Source organism: Drosophila sulfurigaster, chromosome 2R (assembly GCF_023558435.1).
Source record: "Drosophila sulfurigaster albostrigata strain 15112-1811.04 chromosome 2R, ASM2355843v2, whole genome shotgun sequence".
Classification (NCBI taxonomy): Eukaryota; Metazoa; Arthropoda; class Insecta; order Diptera; family Drosophilidae; genus Drosophila; species Drosophila sulfurigaster.
Genome location: NC_084882.1, coordinates 18,377,518 through 18,393,681, shown reverse-complemented (window position 1 = coordinate 18,393,681; position 16,164 = coordinate 18,377,518). Strand labels below are relative to the sequence as shown.

Below are 16,164 nucleotides of genomic sequence, written 5' to 3'. Positions count from 1 at the left end.
CCCACTTTTAGCTTTTTTTTGGCTTTTAATAGCGTTCACAATTCATGTTATTCTATTAGGGGCGTGTCGAAACAAGGTTTTACTGCAGAGACAAATATCTCCTAATTAAGTTGAGCCAACTCTTATAGGATCTGAGATCTAAGATTTCATAGCAATGGAGAGATAGACACGCTGATTACAAATTCGTTAAGGTTAGATTCAAACACTATTCTATTTTATGGAATGGTCTGTAAAATTAAGAAGTTAATATTTCATTTAAAGCTGTATTTGATTTCCAATTTCCTAAACTATTTACGCTTTTATTTTAATGGAAAGTACTAAGATCATCTTCCATTTCAAAGTTTAAAGTTTGTAGCTTTCTAACCGCGTCTACAAATTCTATTATTTAATTTAAGATGCGTAGAAAGAAAATTTTAAATTCAGTTTTAACTGTGTAGAACCTACGAGACTATTGTTCCAAAATTTCTTGTCACTGAGGTCTAACATATTAAACGGGCGTACAGATAGACCTCTGATTAGAAATTCTAGATGGCAGCAAAAAGATTTTTTGCTGTATGTTATATGCAGTTTCGATTGGCATCCCTAAGCAAGCTCATATATATATCTAAATTTTCTTTCCCACCTTGATAATCTTCTCCACACCAGAGGAAGCGAGTAGACAGCGTTGACGATTGTAGCGCACTTGATTGACAATGGAACGATGCCCAGTCAGAATCACAGGCAGCGTATCTATCCACTGATTCTTCTTCTCCACTAAAAGTAAAAGTAATTTAATTAATAATGCAATGACAACTTCAGAAAATAGTATTTACAATCAACGCCATCCAGACGCCAGATGAACATGTTAAAGTTGTCCGAACCAGAGACGACGAGCTCATCCTGTGGCCCAGCAAAGGTGCAGCTCTTCATGGTGCAGGAATTAAAGTATTCATCATGATAAAAGGAGCACAACGGTTCCGATGAGCTGGGACTATACAAAATGGGTGGCAAGCGACGATGCAGGGTGAGCAATAAGCTCCCATTGCAATTGAAGCGCACGCTCATGCAGCTGGGAGATTCGGTTATGTAATTGTATTGACAAAGAGCTCTGCAAAAGAGCAATATAAATGTTTATAAAAGCGATTACATCAGCTGACAAAGGCCACTTACTGTGTGTGATGACGCAGATCCCAAAGCTGGGCGCCACGTTTGGCATTGGCCGTGGCCAAAAAGTTGCCATTGAGTGGATGAAATTCAACAGCATTGAATGGCGTGCGAAACTTGGCAATGGCCAAAGGATCCGTTTTGCCCGCACGCAGATCATAGACGAGAATCTCGCCATGCTCAGTGGCGACGCTGAACAAATTCGTGCTCGTCCTGTCCACGCTGAGGCCATAAACCGGACCGTCGTGTGAAAAGTAATTCAAGTTCTTGCCACTAAAATAAGATTAATTTTAAATAAGTTGGAAACAGTTAAAAGGAGCAGCTACTTTACTTACGTGCCCAGATCATGCTGTATGACCAGATCATCATTGCCGCCAGAGAAGATATACTTGTTGTGGCTATCGAAACCCAGACAGAAGATGTTGCTGGCATGTTCCCCGTACATGACATTGGGCTGCTCCTGCCCCACACTTGCTAGAGTTTGATCCACATGCCAAAGCAGCACACGCTTGTCATCGCCACCTGAAAAGGGATGAAGATTAATTTGAGTGGCAAACAGCAACAGGTTGGAGGAGACTCACCAGATGCCAAGTATTCGCCACCATGGCTAAACTCCAGCGCATTCACACAGCCATAGTGGCCGGCTAAATTTCGCTGATAGAGATTCTCGGCCGCATGTAGACGCTGCCTGAAGATGCTCGCCTCCAGATTGCTGCGCTCCGTGTGATCCAGTTCGCGTGCGGCCAGCGCATGATCCAGATTGAGGCTGGAGCCACAGCTGCTTCTCATATAACTCATGATTGATGCTTTGATCTCGTCTGTTTTATGGCAAATGCTTGTTAGATGGTTAATTGTCTCCTTCGCACTCGCAGGCAACCCTAACGCTGGGCTGCGCTGCCGCTGCCCTCTGCTCTGCTAGCAACAGTTCAGTTCGGGTTCAGAGGAGGCGCTGCTGCTGTTTCTGCTGCTGCCATTGCAACGCCATTGTATACATTTTGACGCTGACGTCGCTGCTAACGCTGACGCCTTCGTCTTCGTCTGGTTGTTGTAGTTGTCGCTTTCTTGCGTTGGCGTTAGATTTTTTTCTTTTGTATTTGTTGTTGGTGTATTCTACTGTTAATTCTCTCAATTGACACTCTTCACTCTCTCACCGTTTATTTGTAATTGAATACTTTGTTTATTTGTATAGAGTATGACAGCGATTTGCTCATTTTACGCTGCAATTTTCCATTAAAATGCGACTTTTCCACGCAACAACTCCCGCTACGATTTTCTCACGACGACTGCGACGGCGACTGCGACTCTCGACTGGTTTAATCATCGGAATATGCTTTAATCAAAATGAAAACAGAAAGTATACGCGAGAAGCGTAAAAAACAGCTGTTCGACGGTGCCGAATTGACATTAGAGATGTCAGCGTGCTCGGCTCTCCAACACGAAGTCAAATGCTTTCGTGTCGATGGCCGAACGTTCCAATTGGACGTTTTTATTTGAATATGAAATGTTTTGACTGCGTTTACATTGTAAACTTTACAATAATATTATTAATTATTATTATACAGTGCACAAATAAAAACGGCGTTACTTACAGTGACAAACGTGTTTAATAAATTTAGAGTTAACAAATAAAATAAAAGTCTATTTTACATAAATCATTTTTAAGAGCCTTAAGATTCTATAGAAATACCATGCTCTGTAGGATTTGTTACAATATTAATAAATAATTTAATATTTTTTTTAATTATGCACAGAAAGATGCTTAATAAGACAATAACAAAAGGTCTAAGTCTAAATATAAAATAAGTTTTCAAAATAAAATTTGTAGATCTTTGAATCTTTCAGAAATTAGAATTTATATTTTAATAGCGCTGGCATTTATCAAATATAGGTAATACAAAAATGTGCATGATTTATTTATTTTCTATAAAATACAAATTACCTCAAATTGGAACTCCTCTTCTTAAAAAGTGGCTCTTCGATTGAGAAACTAAATTTATGTTTTCTAAAAATTACAAAATTCAAAATGTAACTCAATCTGGGCTAGCTATGATTTGAAGTAAATAATTTGTTAAACAGAGCAGTAGTTAAATCAGAATATTAAATTTCGGTAGTTAAAAACATTATTTCCTGTGTTCAATGGACAATGCCGACAAAAGTGAAGAGAAACTTCGTGGTATGATATCGACGTAAATCAATCAGAAATATGAATCCACTATATAATAAATCTCATCAGTTATATTCGAAGCAAATGATGGGGAAAATCCGCAGACCAACATTTGCAGCTATTTAGAGAATCTACAGGATCGTCTCAAACTGACCGTAAAACAGCATTCCCAAATAATTAACTCATCGGTAAGTCTGATCAAGGAGCTGGGCGAGGTGTCCACAATGCTGACATTGAGCCAAGCGGGTTCAGATCTGCAGATCACGAAAATCAAGCGCTTGATCATGGAATTCGAAAATATGCACTCTGGCGACTCAGGTCAAGCTCTAAGCTGCAACGAAGTGAGAAATCTTCAGGGAATTATTGCGGATTATCGACGTCTGGACGAGAGTCATTTGCTGCAAGACAGTCTAATGTGTTGTAAACTGGCCAATGAATCATTGAACAAAGTGCAAACGCTGATGAATCAATTGACAGCAAATGGCTGGAAAACGAGTGAAGCATCGCCACAGGGAAGTCTAATTTTAGGTGCTAATCCGAGTGCCAATTGCAGTTTGCGAGAGAAGATACGGGCATTCAATCAAGCCTCTGAGCAGGGCAAGAATCCACTTCAAAACTTCGCAATGTGCTTCAGCAGTAAGAGCAACACAGATATTATGCCCAGCCGATCCCACACGAACTCCGGCTACGAGGGAGATGTGGACAGTGAAGTGGATAAGTCGTTGCAATCGTGATACATAACAAATTTCAGTTTTGATAATGCAAGCTCAAAATTGAACTTGTTTAAGTACAAATATATATTTGATATAAATTCTTGCAACTTTTTTAACGCTATGAACTAAACTACAATATCAACTAATAAAATGGACTACGAGGTAAAAGATGATGATAAAAAATCACGTGTGTGTGTGTGTCAACAAGACGTATCTGCAGCCACAAAGTATCGTGTGTAGTTAATTGCAAAGAATATGGAGACGGCGCCAATGGCTGAACCCAGCTGCGTAATGGCGCCCACCCAGACCAAGGATTGTCCGCCCTGAGCACGCATAACCGTGGTGATGCCCAGCTTCGTGTAGCTAACAATGCCGAGCACCAGAGTCCAAGCTGTCACCTGTAATAAAAGAAAGTTGCACCATTAATATAACAGCGAATGGCGCAGCAAATTGAACGCAAACTTACGACCAAGACCATGCCAATAGTTTGGTCATAGAGTGGCGGATAGGGACTCAGCACAGCGGTGGTAAACACATAGCCGGTGAGGATTGCAGCGAGCGTGGAGAGCACATAGATCACGCGCAGTGATGTGAAATGCAGGAACATGGCCAAGAAACAGGCAACCGGATTGGCAATCACACTCAGCGTGGCCGACAGATGATACGCCCTTGTGCCATATGGAGCACTCGAGTAGGATTGAATGCTGCCAAACATGCCATTGCTGAACAACGAGATGGCGCCCATCAACAGCAGCATGCCAATGTATTGTCCCCTACTTAGTTTCTCCACTTTGGTGGGCTGATTATCATCCTGTCCATACTCGTACTTATTGCCCTTGCTCACAGTCACCTGAGCGTATTCTCGCTTCGATAAGGGCAGCGCATGGAGCAGCGTGTAGCCAATATAGCTGAGCACCATTAGACCGAATAAGATGAGGAAGAACACCTTGGTGTCGAAGAGCGGCGGCTGAGTTTCCTGCTCGTAAATTTCCTCTCCTGTTTCGGTCACATTCACCAGCACACAGCTGCCCGTGTTGCCAATGCCTTGGATGAGAGCCGTTACACTGGGCAGCAGACCACTCAAGCCCTCACCAATGAAATAGGTGACCATGTACTGCTCCTTGAAGCGTCCCATGTAGGGCATGAAGAGCACCGAACTTGTGCACGCATTGACCGCCGTGAAGATGGTCAGAATGAAGAGCGCCACGCTGTGCTCGTTGCCCATGATCGTGGCTGTTTTGTTGTAGAAGAAGGCAGTGAAGATGCAGGAGAGCGTGCCAATGGCGAGCACTGCGTGGATGGTCCAGCCATCGTTGAGCTTCCACGGTGAGTACTTTTGAAAGGCAGTGTAGAGCAGTGGTCCGAGATTTCCCAATTGCACCATGACGCTGAGATACGAGGGCAGACTCCAGCCTTCGGGCGCCTCGTTCACCAGCAACGGCAACTGAATGAAGCTGCCATTGACGCCCAACCAAGTGCCGATGCCAAAGAATATGGCCAGCAGATCGACGATCCAATTGCGATTCTTGAACGCATTGCCTGCGGCTTTAAGCTCCATCTTGTTGTTGGCAATGATGTGGCGTGAGCCTCTCCTGAAGAATGCACTCAGCTCGCTCGGCTCGTCGTTGGCGCATCTGTAGAGAGTCGAAAATGCTGTTTAGATAAGGTTTATTTTGGATTTACGTAGAGCAGTCTGATGCTTTGCCTTGCCTCACAATGAATGAAGCCAGGCCACAAATGTTGTCTGCAGCTCTGCGGTTGCACAATGCATATTACCCTGAAATTGTAGTTCAGTGTAGTCTGAACAATTTCCGCTGCGAATCTAATCAACTGTTTTTACACATATCCAGTAAATATGTGGAGTAGGGTATAATGTCCAGCTGATCAAGCACAGAATATAAAACAAGAATTTCTATCTATCTATCAGGTTTAAAACGATTCAATTTCATCTCAATATTCATAAGATAGTAACTTTGAATAAAACTTTTTTTGATTGTCAAGAATCGGTTTGCTAAATTTTTCATAAGCTCGTATTCCATAGAAATAAACTATATTTTTAACTAAACTTTGCTTTAAATTATATTTCTTTAATATCTTGTATCTTTTAAGTACCGGGTATTGCTAAGTCAGCATAATTGTTAATGGCTATCTTTTTGCTTTCTCGGGTTTCCTTATTAATTGTCGAGTAAACAGCTTTGTTTACCTTTAATTACACGCCAAAAAGCTTTTTTTGATAATGCTATCAGACGTTTTAATAAATACAATTTCGAAAAAGTACTTCAAATAAATACAGATTCATTTATTTTTTAAATAAAGGCTGTAAATGTAAATAAACTTTGATAATGGTTTTTTTATGAGCTTTATACAAGCTTTACGCTCTTTGTTCGTTTGGTAGATAATGGAAAAGTTTGGGGTTTGCGGTGAAATTTTGTATTAAAAGATTTTCGCTCTTTATAAGCACATACTTTTGAAGTGCACTGTATATTATAATCCATGACACTGCTGTGTGAAATACGATAGCTGACCTATGCTGAAATATTATCAGTAATTTCGAAATCAAATATTGTGCTGTCGTTGACAAGACAGACCAGAAATATACAAAAGTATTTGTATATATAATATTTATTTGTATATTTTACATTACATTTGTTGCTGAAAAGCGAGAGTTTGCTCAAGTGCTATGATATTAGCGTCAAGTGTTAGATAACAGTAAAATTGATAATTGAGAAAGGAAGACGCTTCAATTAGAAACAAATCACTTCTAATCAAGATAGTAACGTGGGCGTCTGCAGCTATAAACTGAAGTGGAGCAATTCTCACCCGACTTTCCACACGTATTTTTAAAACGAGATAATTTCTGAATTGAATTAGTTTATGAGCTCGACGTCACGCTGGCTAATAAACAATTTTAGGTCTTCAAGCTTCAGATACTTAAAAACAGGTTTTGATTTTCGTGAAATAAGTTACCAAAAAATAATGAAAAAAAGATTAATTTTGGCGTACTCGACTCTGGGATACCCTATATCTTAGTTTTTAAGCAATTCCCAAACCTAATATACGTTCTTAAACTTAACTTTTATGGATGCTGTTTAAAGCACAAATTCCTTTTAAAATTAAGCTTTTATTACTGCAAAAAAGTTTAATATTACATTAAAAAAAATCTACTTTTGCTTTTTTTACTCTTTTATTCTTATTTTATTACATTCGCTTGTGAATATTTTAATGTACCGTACATCAAAAAATGTACCGAACTTGAGTCAGAAATGTACCTAATATGGAAAGCGTGGAAGGGAAATTTGTTTATATAAGAATTGTTTGTTGCCTCGTTGCTTTATATAAGTGGTAACGCTAAATTTATGTGTTCAAATGGGATTATAAATGGTTGGCTATATATGCATATCGTTAATATCTTCAACGCTTATTACGCTTACTACGTTTAGATAAAAACGTCGTTTTGTGTCAAGTCCAATTGGAAGAGAAGTTTTATACCCTTATACAAAGTGTTCATAGGAATTTATTGTTGCCTCGTTGCCTAATATAAGTGGAAATGCTATTATAATGTACAAAATTTGCTTGATATACATATATACATATCTATATAATCTTGTGCGTATGATCTAACTTTATTATGGTTTTGAAATATGCAGCTTAGATAAGAAATTGTCTTCTTCTAATAAGCATGTGTCAAAGTCCACATTGTTCCGCTTTCGTCTCTGATCTCTGGCAATCACTGTTTTGAGATAAATGTGATGCTGGCTGTAGGAATCACTCTGACACACTTTATATCACTGCCTTTAAGCACAATTGTCACTTTATGGTGTTGACAATGATATATAAAAAACAACGCGGCAACACTCACCTGTCGAACTGGCGCGTTCCAAATCCGGCGTCGTTCGGCGTCGAGAGCACGGCGTAAACTGCTCCAGAGTGGCCATTATTTTTGGTCCCAGACGACATGCCGGGTGTTGCAATTACGCACGGTTATTATAACTGGATTTACCTTATTAATTTATGATCAATATGCCGATGCGTAGATTAGATTGTGTGTTATATGGGAGAGCAGAGCACTCTTTACAGTGGGATGCGCTTACACAAATACTGGGCATTAATTGCTTGGCAATTTCGAGCGTGGCTTAATTGGCGGGCAATAAGAAAACGTCTGATTGGAGAACGTTTCAAACGGAGAACGAGAGCGAGAGAGTGCGAATGGCAATGAACCGCATTTATTTTCCAACGAAGAATGTTTTTTGTTGTTGTGATTTCTGAGAATTCAGCAGCGATTGATTCATTTAAATGTAATCGAAATCCCAACTTTATTTATTGCGTACAAAAGAAATGCTTTGGAAATGTATTTTATAAACTGTGCCACAATTTTGTTATGCAATTGAACATTTGGTGAATGTTACCAAATTAGAAATTTCACAAGTTGCTGCTGTGGCAGAGCGCGTGTAACCTTTAAGAACTCCGTTGGCCATTACAATTGAAATGATGATGGGCCCACCATAAATATACAAAAAAACGAATACTAATACTTAAACTGACAGTAGTGATATAAAACAGCTGATTGCCACTAACCGGTGCTAACACAATAAAAAGGTTGTTATATTGCGCATGTCAATAACACTGTACTCACGCGTGACGTCACAAGCCCCCACACCGAGAGAGCGGGAGAGTGTGAGTAAACGTGTATTTCCATTCAACATTCAAATGCTTTGTATGAGTGACGTAGCAGCCAGTCTAATGATGACGAATCAGCATGATATGCCATTTGTGATTATGATTAGCATTCGTGAGCGTCTGAGAGGGAGAGAGAGAGAAGCTAAAACAGTTTGTTATTGTTTGTGCAGCATTTGTTTTTATTTTCAGAGTTTTGTTATTATTACTGCTCAATAGAATTTGCCATAGCCCACATATTAAAAACTAAATGATAGATTTTGGATGAATGTGATTAACGATAGCTTGAAGCTGCATCACTTTAAAATTACAGAACAGTAGGTGCATCATAAATATGTAATTTTCATGTCTTTCTCTCAATGCGAGCAGAGCTGTTGATACCATTTCTTGCTCTCGCGGCAGCGTGGATTGGTGCACATTGGACACCGCATTAAGAACTTTGGGTTCACAGGTTGAGTGGACTTTAAATGATCGGCCACAATGCTGCTTAGCGCCTCTATAAACAAAGGATGATCATTCGGTGCGGCAGCTCGGCGAATCTCCTCCACACCCACATCCTTGGCCAGTTCATCACAGTACTCAATGTCCAGTTCGTGCAGCGTCTCAATATGCTCATTCACAAAGGCAATAGGTACTAGAATAAAATTCTTGCGTCCTTGCTTGACGTAGCCCTAAGAAATGGAGTTCATGTATTGAGTTGAATTATCTTAATGTTTCCAGCTTTGTAATTACTTTAATTGCATCATCGGTAGCCGGTGCCAGCCACGGCAGAGGACCCACTTTTGACTGCCAAGCTAAGCTATAAGGATTACTCTGGCCCAGCTCTTGCATGACCATGTGAACACTGGCGCCAATCTCAGAGGGATAAGCGTCACCTCGATTCACCGCCTTGAGGGGCAGCGAGTGTGCGGTGAAGAGTATGACGACATCATTGCGCTTGGTTTCCACAAACTTGGCCAGTTCTTCGCGTATGCGCTGAGCGAATGTCTTGATAAGCAGCGGATGTGTGCCCCACCGATCGATAATGCTCCACTTGATATTGGTGGGCAGCGAACTGCAATACAGCAATAAACTTGATAAGTTATCTATTGATTATAATCAGGAAGGTTATCACTTACTTATCGCGGTAGTGGGAGAAGATAGAGTTGAAGCTAGAGCCAGATGTGGCGCAGCTGTATTGTGGGTACTGTGAGAAGAGCACCACACGTTCCGGCTTATCACTAAGTTAAAGGGGAATCATTATATTAATATGCTTCGGTATTAAGCAGTACTTGACTAACTTCTCAATCTTGGCCAGCGTGTCCTCTGTAAGCGGATTAACATAACGGAATCCGACGTAGTGTTTATGGGGCGCTGTTGCCGGCGACACTTTATCCAGTTGCTCGCACATCAATTGACCCTGCAACTCTGTCCACTTGAGTATTGGCGAACCGCCTCCGATTTCCTTGTATTTCTTTTGCACTTCTGGTGTACGCCGCTGGGCAATCCAAGGGCCCAGCCGGCTCTGCACTGGCAGTTGAATCATATCTCGATCAGTCATAATACGCAACAGATAATCGTGCACTTGATCTGTATGCTGAGGTCCTCCCATGTTGAGCATGAGAATTGCAGTCTTGGCCTGTTGCTGGCGGCCAGCGCTTGTTGCGAAGTTGGCAGCATTTTCTGTAAAGTAATTCCGGTACAACTTATGTTATTGCAATAAATATTGCATTTTACTTACTTGCCAATCTACTTAAATTTGTCTTATGCAAAAAAAAAGCATTCTTGTTATCAGAGAGAAACTTGTAATCAACGTGTGACCGCCACTTGAATTTCAAATTTTTACCATAGTGCATTGCAAAATGTACTAAATTTGTCTGTTGAAAAAATGCATTAAGCGATGTCGATTTAAATTACTTTTTAATATGTGTATTTGTAAATGGAGGCTTTATTATTATTTAAAGTATATAAAGTATATAAATTATTTATTTATTTATTTAAAAGGTTAGCTATAATTAAGATTAATACTAACGCTATTGGAAAAGCAATATAAATTAATTTCTCTAATAATGCGTAAAAATACCATATTTTTGAATCAACACGAGTAACGGCTCTATATGCGACGGTTATATGTAAGCTATGCTTAATGTTTATTATTTACCAAAAAAATACAATGAATATTTAATTATTTTTTTTAAATACTAACAAATCTGTAAAATTTCCGAAATAATCTGAATTTCGAGAACACATAAATACGTTAGCTAAGCGGCCATGCAGGGTTGCCACTCAACCGTTTAAATGCTGAACTCTCGGTGAATGGCAATTTCAATAACGTTGGCGCCGGAATGTCATTACATCTTTTCCAGCACTGCGAGTAGCCGGCGTCGGTCTTCTGTCGTAGCGCATTTCAGTAGTGCACGTTTTTTCTTTAAATTCCGCGACAAATAAATCAAAAACTTCAACATGTCGATGTTTTGGGGTAAGTTTCAAGAGTCTTTTAACTATTTAAATTGTTCCGACTCGCGTTTAACTACGAAATTAACGCGCGATAAGTAGTTTCCTTTATGAACTAAGTTGGCACCACGTGCTTGCAGCTAAAGCATCAGCGTGGATTTCTCCCCTCCAATCTTCGTCTTTCCCACTTTCCACTTTCGATTTTAATATGAATTTTAATGATCTCTTATTCTTTAAACAGGATTAAGTATGAAGCCTAACCGCAAGTACACACAAACCATTGTGAAATCCTTCCACATTTCTGGTGCCGCTTTAGAAGAAGGCGATTTGGCCAAACTTTATATTACGGCCGATAAAAATAAGTTTATTGTGGCGACATTATCCAAGAACATCCCACAGATCGCATTGGACTTGAATTTCTGCAAAGGCGACAAGATCATGTTCCAAACAACTGGTAAACTAAATACATAAATTTGATATGGATTTTTTTTAATGAAATGTCAAATTTTCTAGGCAATGCTAGCGTTTCATTGATTGGTTATCTACATGATGCTGAGGAATCTGACGATGAAGATTTCGAGGATGATGAGTATGCAGCCCTTGCCGAAGGCCTTGAGAAAGGCGAAGGTGCAGAGAATGAGTCTGACTCTGAGGAAGGAAGCGACGATGAGGAGGACGAGGATGACAGCAAACTAGCTGCTGAATACTCATCATTCCTCGAAGATAATGAATCTGGCGAAGAAGAGGAAAGCGATGATGATGATGAAGAAGAGGAGGAGGAGGATGAGGAATCCGATGAAGAGGATACACCCAAGGCCAAGAAAGCCAAGATTGCAGAGAGTGCAAAGAAACCCGCCAAGGCACAAAACGGTGTCGCCAAAGCCGACAAGAAGCAGCAACAGCAACAACAGCAGCAGCAACAGAAGTCAAAAAAAGATAAGAAAGCTGCTGGCGAAGACAAGAAGGAGCAGCCCAAGGGCAAGGAGGGCAAGCAGCAACAGCAGCAGCAATCTGGTGGAGAACGCACAATTGCTGGCGGCGTTAAGGTGCAGGATTTGAATGCCGGCAATGGTCCTGAGGCCAAGCAAGGCAAACGCGTCTCGGTTTACTACATTGGTCGTCTCAAGTCCAACAACAAGACGTTCGACAGCATGCAAAAGGGCAACGGATTTAAGTTTGCCCTCGGCGGTGGCGAAGTTATCAAGGGCTGGGATGTTGGTGTTGCTGGCATGAAGGTTGGCGGCAAGCGTCGCATTACTTGCCCCGCCCATATGGCATATGGTGCTCGTGGTCATCCGCCCACTATTCCACCAAACTCGACTCTGGTCTTTGACGTGGAGCTGAAGGCTGTTCATTAATAATTTGTGCGATTTTCTTTTTAACCCCACAAATAGACACTTAAATATTATAGTAGCCTAAGCATAATGAAATATTTTCTGGTGACATCATCACAACTCTTTTTTTGATATATAACATATATTTGTAATGCACTTAGCGTGTTAAATGAAACGTTGATTTAAAATAAAAACAGATTTATAAGATTACAACAGTATTTAAATGTGTGCAAATTAAGCTTGCTTTTCGGGGGTTTCACTTCGCTCGGGTAAACCCACATCCAATAAAGGCTCGGATGGCAGTTTCCAATGCTCCAGAACATAGGGCAATCGTTCGCTGGGATCAGTGCTCCAATGATGAATGCGACATTTTAGATTCGCCTGCTCCAACTTATTGATCGTGATGGTGCAGTTGAATTCCTTGTTCTCTTTGCGTAGATCGGGTCCCTCGATGCGCTCCTTGGGTAACGTGATGCATTCCTCGCGGCAATGGAAGCCTGCCTTGCGCAACGATGCTTTAATGTGCCATGGCTCAATTACCCAAGGTTCGTCCTTGTTCATGATCACCGCCAGTACAATGGACTCCAGCATATTGACGGTACGCTGGGCGTAGGGCGAACTATGCTTCACCGCAGACTTTTCCGCCTCTGTCTTGGCATATTTGGCAATGTTCTCGGGTGTTTTGTAGGTAGCTAATCCGGGCAACAAAAGTTTGTTGTACACGAAATTGGGTTTCATGGAAACAACGTCGCCCTTGTCGCCAACGCCTTCGACGAAGGTCTTTAGCACCACCTCCATGTTGGGGCTTTTCTTGACGAGCGTGTCCTCGACCAGCTCATAAATGAAGTGCTTAGCGCGCATGCGACGCGGTTTCTGATTGGTCTTGTGTAATAGAGGATCATACTTGCGCTTCAACACGAACGTGGTCTGAATGTGGAAGAAAACATGCTGTTTTAGCTCAATTTACAACTGCAACGATGAGATTAATACTTACTCGCACTTGTTGCTGCAGGCTGGTGACACTTTTGAGCAGATTGAACTGTGTTACACAGATATTTTTCAGCATTTTAAGTCAAAGTTCTTGGGCCCGGCAACTAAAAATGAGTATTTATTATTATAAAACGTGCGCCAGTGTTGCGGAACGTACAATCAGCTAACAGTGGTTAATGAAAGTCTATCAGCTGTTAACGCAAGGCTGCTTCAACAAATATCGATTTCCGTATCAAGTCAAGTTATGTATCGATTATTGTTTTGGCGCCAAAGAAGTCGTAACGAAAGTTTGAGTGAGTAAAGTTTAGACTACAGTGTTTAATAATCATTTATTCATATTTATGACAATATTTGTGTATGCTTATGGCCTAATTGTGCTGTCAATCCATTCAATGTATGCGGATACAAGTGTGTAAACGCCAGGCCAGCCAGCTAAGCCGCAAGGTGTCGGACCATACGACACCACGCCGGTAAGAAAATAGTTGCCATATCCATCAGTAATTTCTTCCATAACTGTAATTAAAATAAGATGTCAATTCATTTGTCTTAAGAATGGAATTTATGTTATACCTAAGGGACCGCCCGAGTCACCGCGACATGAATCGACACCTTCCACGCCGCCAGCGCAAATTTGGCTGGAGGAAATGGAGCGTCGTTGAGATGAATATCGATTGTTGCAGGCCTCTGAGGTCACAGGTTCGATTTCAGCCTTTAGTTTAATATTGGATGTGGCATTCGTTTCGGTTCTTCCCCAGCCAGCGACAACCATTTTTCTACCCAGGAAAATGGTATTACGTTGCTCTGGCCGCGTGGGCAAACAAACTGGGGAGATGAAGTCTGTTAAGGTGACTTGATTTTGCAAGCGCAACAATGCAATATCATTCATTTGATCACGAGCATTGCCAGGGTACTGTGGATGTGGTATTGCTTCACTAACGGGCACATCCACATACGGATCATTGCAGTCGCTGCGTCCGCTGCGCTCCTTGGTGCAATCGGGATTCATGGTCGTATCCCATTCACCTAAACGCACACCAGTGAGCCGCCAATTCGCGGGCACAGCAGATACACAATGCGCTGCAGTAAGCACATATCGATTGTTGATCAGCGAGCCTCCACAATGATGACCGATAACATTGCCCGCTTTGAAAATAGAATTGTTCTTTGTATTGCAGTTAATTTGAATGTGAGTTTGAGTATTTTAAACTTACGTTTGGTGTACTCGATTAGAGCCAGCCAGGGAAACTCCTTTTTGCCCGTATTCACACCGCCCACAATGCGATTGCCAAAGTTATCACCGCAATTGGGCACTTGGGGCAGCAATCCAGAGAGTTTCGCGGGAACCGTTGGTTGGGGCTGTGGTTGAGGTAGGCCTTGATTTCCCCAAACTGGCGCGTCGCTCAAGCGGCGACTGTTGGCGCAGCAAATCTGCAAGTTCAAGGTCGTCATCAATAGTTAAGAATTGAATATATTGCCACTGGCATACTCACGATAACCTGATTGTTGCGATAGCCACATTGACTGTTTGCCAGGAATGTACGATCGCTGGCCGAAACCGAGCGCTTTTGAACCAGCTCATAAAGATAGTTGCAACTTTGTAGATAAATGCAGGTTCCGCTTTGCTCCGAAGGTGTTGTGCAATATCCAAAGATTTCTGAAACAAGTTAAAATCGGGAGGTAATTAATTACAAGGCGACGTCATATTAACATATTTATACAAAATACAAATAAAACAAGCAACAAAAATAAAAAAACAAAAAACCCCCCTCGGATATGTTTGAGTCGTCAAGATTCCAGCGGGTCGAGTTCAATGGTGATAACCAGTTGCGTTGTTTGCTGTGTTGCTTTGTTTTCAAGCAGCTTTGTGACTCAATTTCTGTTTCTCAGATTCTGATTCTGCTACCACAAAACAAACCAGACCCAGAGACATCCCGACCTGATCTTCCTCCCTTCCCATTCTTTGGAACTTACCTTGTGCATAGCTGTGAAATGTGCTTTGCAGCAATAACAACCCGAGCAGGAGCTTCATTCCGCTTTAAACAATGCTAATAAAAACGCAAGCAGTTATTTTTCTTTCTTTCTTAATGTTTTTTTTGTTAATAATATTAATTCTTTATCTATATAAATGATGCGAGCTTGTCGTGCGCCTGTCGTTTGCCAGTTCAAATCAGACTGAGAGCGGCGTCAAAATATCAGTTTCAATTTACGCTCTGTCCGAGAACGTGAACGAGATTGAGATTGAAATTGAGTCTCGAAACTCAGAATCGAAGCGCAGCTCGGAGACAGTGACTGACCGACCGGGCTTATCAGGCAATCGTGCGAAAAAATACAGTTGCTCTCCGGCGGCAAGTGATTAATTTTATATTGTAAACAAGAAATAGCATAAGACTCACAACTGAATGGAGGGCTACGCTCTCTCTCTCTCTCTCTGTGTCTCTCTACTCTCGTGTGGATCTGAGTGTCTTCTTCATATTTACTTGTGCTCTGTTGAGTCTTTGGTTTTGGCCTTTGCCTTCGCCTTCGTCTTCGCTATTGCCTTTGCTGTTGCCTCATCAATGCAATTTCTGCTTGAATGGAGCGATGATTTCTCTTCTACTTGAGCCTGACAGGTCTTGGCCCGTTTTAATAGCCATCCACTTGAAAGTGCTTGCCGCTGCTGCTGCAGTCGACAAGTCGATTGAGCGAAAACTGAAGTTCATATCTTTATTTATTT

General features: G+C 41.2%; 7 protein-coding genes across 9 annotated transcripts in view; 2 read left to right on the top strand and 5 right to left on the bottom strand.

Moving 5' to 3' along the window:
* LOC133838250 (DDB1- and CUL4-associated factor 5) overlaps positions 1 to 2,090 on the bottom strand; it is a 65,708-nt gene extending 63,618 nt beyond the window's left edge. For all 3 annotated transcript variants that reach the window (XR_009893920.1, XM_062269295.1, XM_062269292.1), the window contains exons 1-5: positions 1,725 to 2,090; positions 1,479 to 1,665; positions 1,150 to 1,416; positions 813 to 1,087; positions 623 to 753 (exon numbers count right to left, since the gene is read on the bottom strand). Coding sequence is in view for 2 of the 3 variants with exons in the window: in XM_062269295.1 (XP_062125279.1) it covers positions 623 to 753; positions 813 to 1,087; positions 1,150 to 1,416; positions 1,479 to 1,665; positions 1,725 to 1,941 (1,077 nt within the window). In the remaining variant the exon portion in view is untranslated. The remainder of the gene's footprint in view (positions 1 to 622; positions 754 to 812; positions 1,088 to 1,149; positions 1,417 to 1,478; positions 1,666 to 1,724) is intronic.
* A 1,086-nt stretch (positions 2,091 to 3,176) lies between these two features.
* LOC133838263 (uncharacterized) lies at positions 3,177 to 4,118 on the top strand. Its single transcript, XM_062269311.1, has 2 exons — positions 3,177 to 3,316; positions 3,377 to 4,118. The coding sequence occupies exons 1-2, from the start codon at positions 3,280 to 3,282 to the stop codon at positions 4,039 to 4,041; spliced, it is 702 nt and encodes a 233-aa protein (XP_062125295.1). The 5' UTR covers positions 3,177 to 3,279; the 3' UTR covers positions 4,042 to 4,118.
* LOC133838254 (solute carrier family 52, riboflavin transporter, member 3-A) lies at positions 4,059 to 8,556 on the bottom strand. The gene is made up of 3 exons (XM_062269301.1): positions 7,880 to 8,556; positions 4,487 to 5,654; positions 4,059 to 4,418 (listed from the first exon to the last, which is right to left on the bottom strand). The coding sequence occupies exons 1-3, from the start codon at positions 7,975 to 7,977 to the stop codon at positions 4,221 to 4,223; spliced, it is 1,464 nt and encodes a 487-aa protein (XP_062125285.1). The 5' UTR covers positions 7,978 to 8,556; the 3' UTR covers positions 4,059 to 4,220.
* Positions 8,557 to 8,950: 394 nt separating this feature from the next.
* Positions 8,951 to 10,557, bottom strand: LOC133838255 (ferrochelatase, mitochondrial). Its single transcript, XM_062269302.1, has 5 exons — positions 10,415 to 10,557; positions 9,975 to 10,356; positions 9,813 to 9,914; positions 9,427 to 9,748; positions 8,951 to 9,365 (listed from the first exon to the last, which is right to left on the bottom strand). The coding sequence occupies exons 1-5, from the start codon at positions 10,527 to 10,529 to the stop codon at positions 9,051 to 9,053; spliced, it is 1,236 nt and encodes a 411-aa protein (XP_062125286.1). The 5' UTR covers positions 10,530 to 10,557; the 3' UTR covers positions 8,951 to 9,050.
* A 439-nt stretch (positions 10,558 to 10,996) lies between these two features.
* LOC133838259 (39 kDa FK506-binding nuclear protein) lies at positions 10,997 to 12,679 on the top strand. Its single transcript, XM_062269305.1, has 3 exons — positions 10,997 to 11,152; positions 11,369 to 11,581; positions 11,641 to 12,679. The coding sequence occupies exons 1-3, from the start codon at positions 11,137 to 11,139 to the stop codon at positions 12,483 to 12,485; spliced, it is 1,074 nt and encodes a 357-aa protein (XP_062125289.1). The 5' UTR covers positions 10,997 to 11,136; the 3' UTR covers positions 12,486 to 12,679.
* LOC133838262 (large ribosomal subunit protein bL9m) lies at positions 12,516 to 13,617 on the bottom strand. The gene is made up of 2 exons (XM_062269310.1): positions 13,456 to 13,617; positions 12,516 to 13,388 (listed from the first exon to the last, which is right to left on the bottom strand). The coding sequence occupies exons 1-2, from the start codon at positions 13,525 to 13,527 to the stop codon at positions 12,696 to 12,698; spliced, it is 765 nt and encodes a 254-aa protein (XP_062125294.1). The 5' UTR covers positions 13,528 to 13,617; the 3' UTR covers positions 12,516 to 12,695.
* A 144-nt stretch (positions 13,618 to 13,761) lies between these two features.
* LOC133838258 (melanization protease 1) lies at positions 13,762 to 15,628 on the bottom strand. The gene is made up of 5 exons (XM_062269304.1): positions 15,423 to 15,628; positions 14,942 to 15,105; positions 14,663 to 14,879; positions 14,022 to 14,594; positions 13,762 to 13,964 (listed from the first exon to the last, which is right to left on the bottom strand). The coding sequence occupies exons 1-5, from the start codon at positions 15,478 to 15,480 to the stop codon at positions 13,813 to 13,815; spliced, it is 1,164 nt and encodes a 387-aa protein (XP_062125288.1). The 5' UTR covers positions 15,481 to 15,628; the 3' UTR covers positions 13,762 to 13,812.
* Between the last annotated feature and the right edge of the window lie 536 nt (positions 15,629 to 16,164).

Bases quoted from the DNA above. Each gene is read 5' to 3' on its own strand.
- LOC133838263 (XM_062269311.1), top strand. From the start codon at position 3,280: ATGGACAATGCCGACAAAAGTGAAGAGAAACTTCGTG. The intron at 3,317-3,376 runs GTATGATATCGA...AAATCTCATCAG, and splicing joins AAGTGAAGAGAAACTTCGTG to TTATATTCGAAGCAAATGAT.
- LOC133838259 (XM_062269305.1), top strand. The intron at 11,582-11,640 runs GTAAACTAAATA...CAAATTTTCTAG, and splicing joins GATCATGTTCCAAACAACTG to GCAATGCTAGCGTTTCATTG.
- LOC133838254 (XM_062269301.1), bottom strand. From the start codon at position 7,977: ATGTCGTCTGGGACCAAAAATAATGGCCACTCTGGAGCAGTTTACGCC. The intron at 5,655-7,879 runs GTGAGTGTTGCC...GACTCTCTACAG, and splicing joins GGAACGCGCCAGTTCGACAG to ATGCGCCAACGACGAGCCGA. The intron at 4,419-4,486 runs GTAAGTTTGCGT...CTTTTATTACAG, and splicing joins CTATTGGCATGGTCTTGGTC to GTGACAGCTTGGACTCTGGT.
- LOC133838255 (XM_062269302.1), bottom strand. From the start codon at position 10,529: ATGCACTATGGTAAAAATTTGAAATTCAAGTGGCGGTCACACGTTGAT. The intron at 10,357-10,414 runs GTAAGTAAAATG...ATTACTTTACAG, and splicing joins AAATTTAAGTAGATTGGCAA to AAAATGCTGCCAACTTCGCA. The intron at 9,366-9,426 runs GTAATTACAAAG...TCCATTTCTTAG, and splicing joins CTACCGATGATGCAATTAAA to GGCTACGTCAAGCAAGGACG.
- LOC133838258 (XM_062269304.1), bottom strand. From the start codon at position 15,480: ATGAAGCTCCTGCTCGGGTTGTTATTGCTGCAAAGCACATTTCACAGC. The intron at 15,106-15,422 runs GTAAGTTCCAAA...AACTTGTTTCAG, and splicing joins ATTTCACAGCTATGCACAAG to AAATCTTTGGATATTGCACA. The intron at 13,965-14,021 runs GTATAACATAAA...TTTTAATTACAG, and splicing joins TGACTCGGGCGGTCCCTTAG to TTATGGAAGAAATTACTGAT.
- LOC133838262 (XM_062269310.1), bottom strand. From the start codon at position 13,527: ATGCTGAAAAATATCTGTGTAACACAGTTCAATCTGCTCAAAAGTGTC. The intron at 13,389-13,455 runs GTAAGTATTAAT...TTCCACATTCAG, and splicing joins GCCTGCAGCAACAAGTGCGA to ACCACGTTCGTGTTGAAGCG.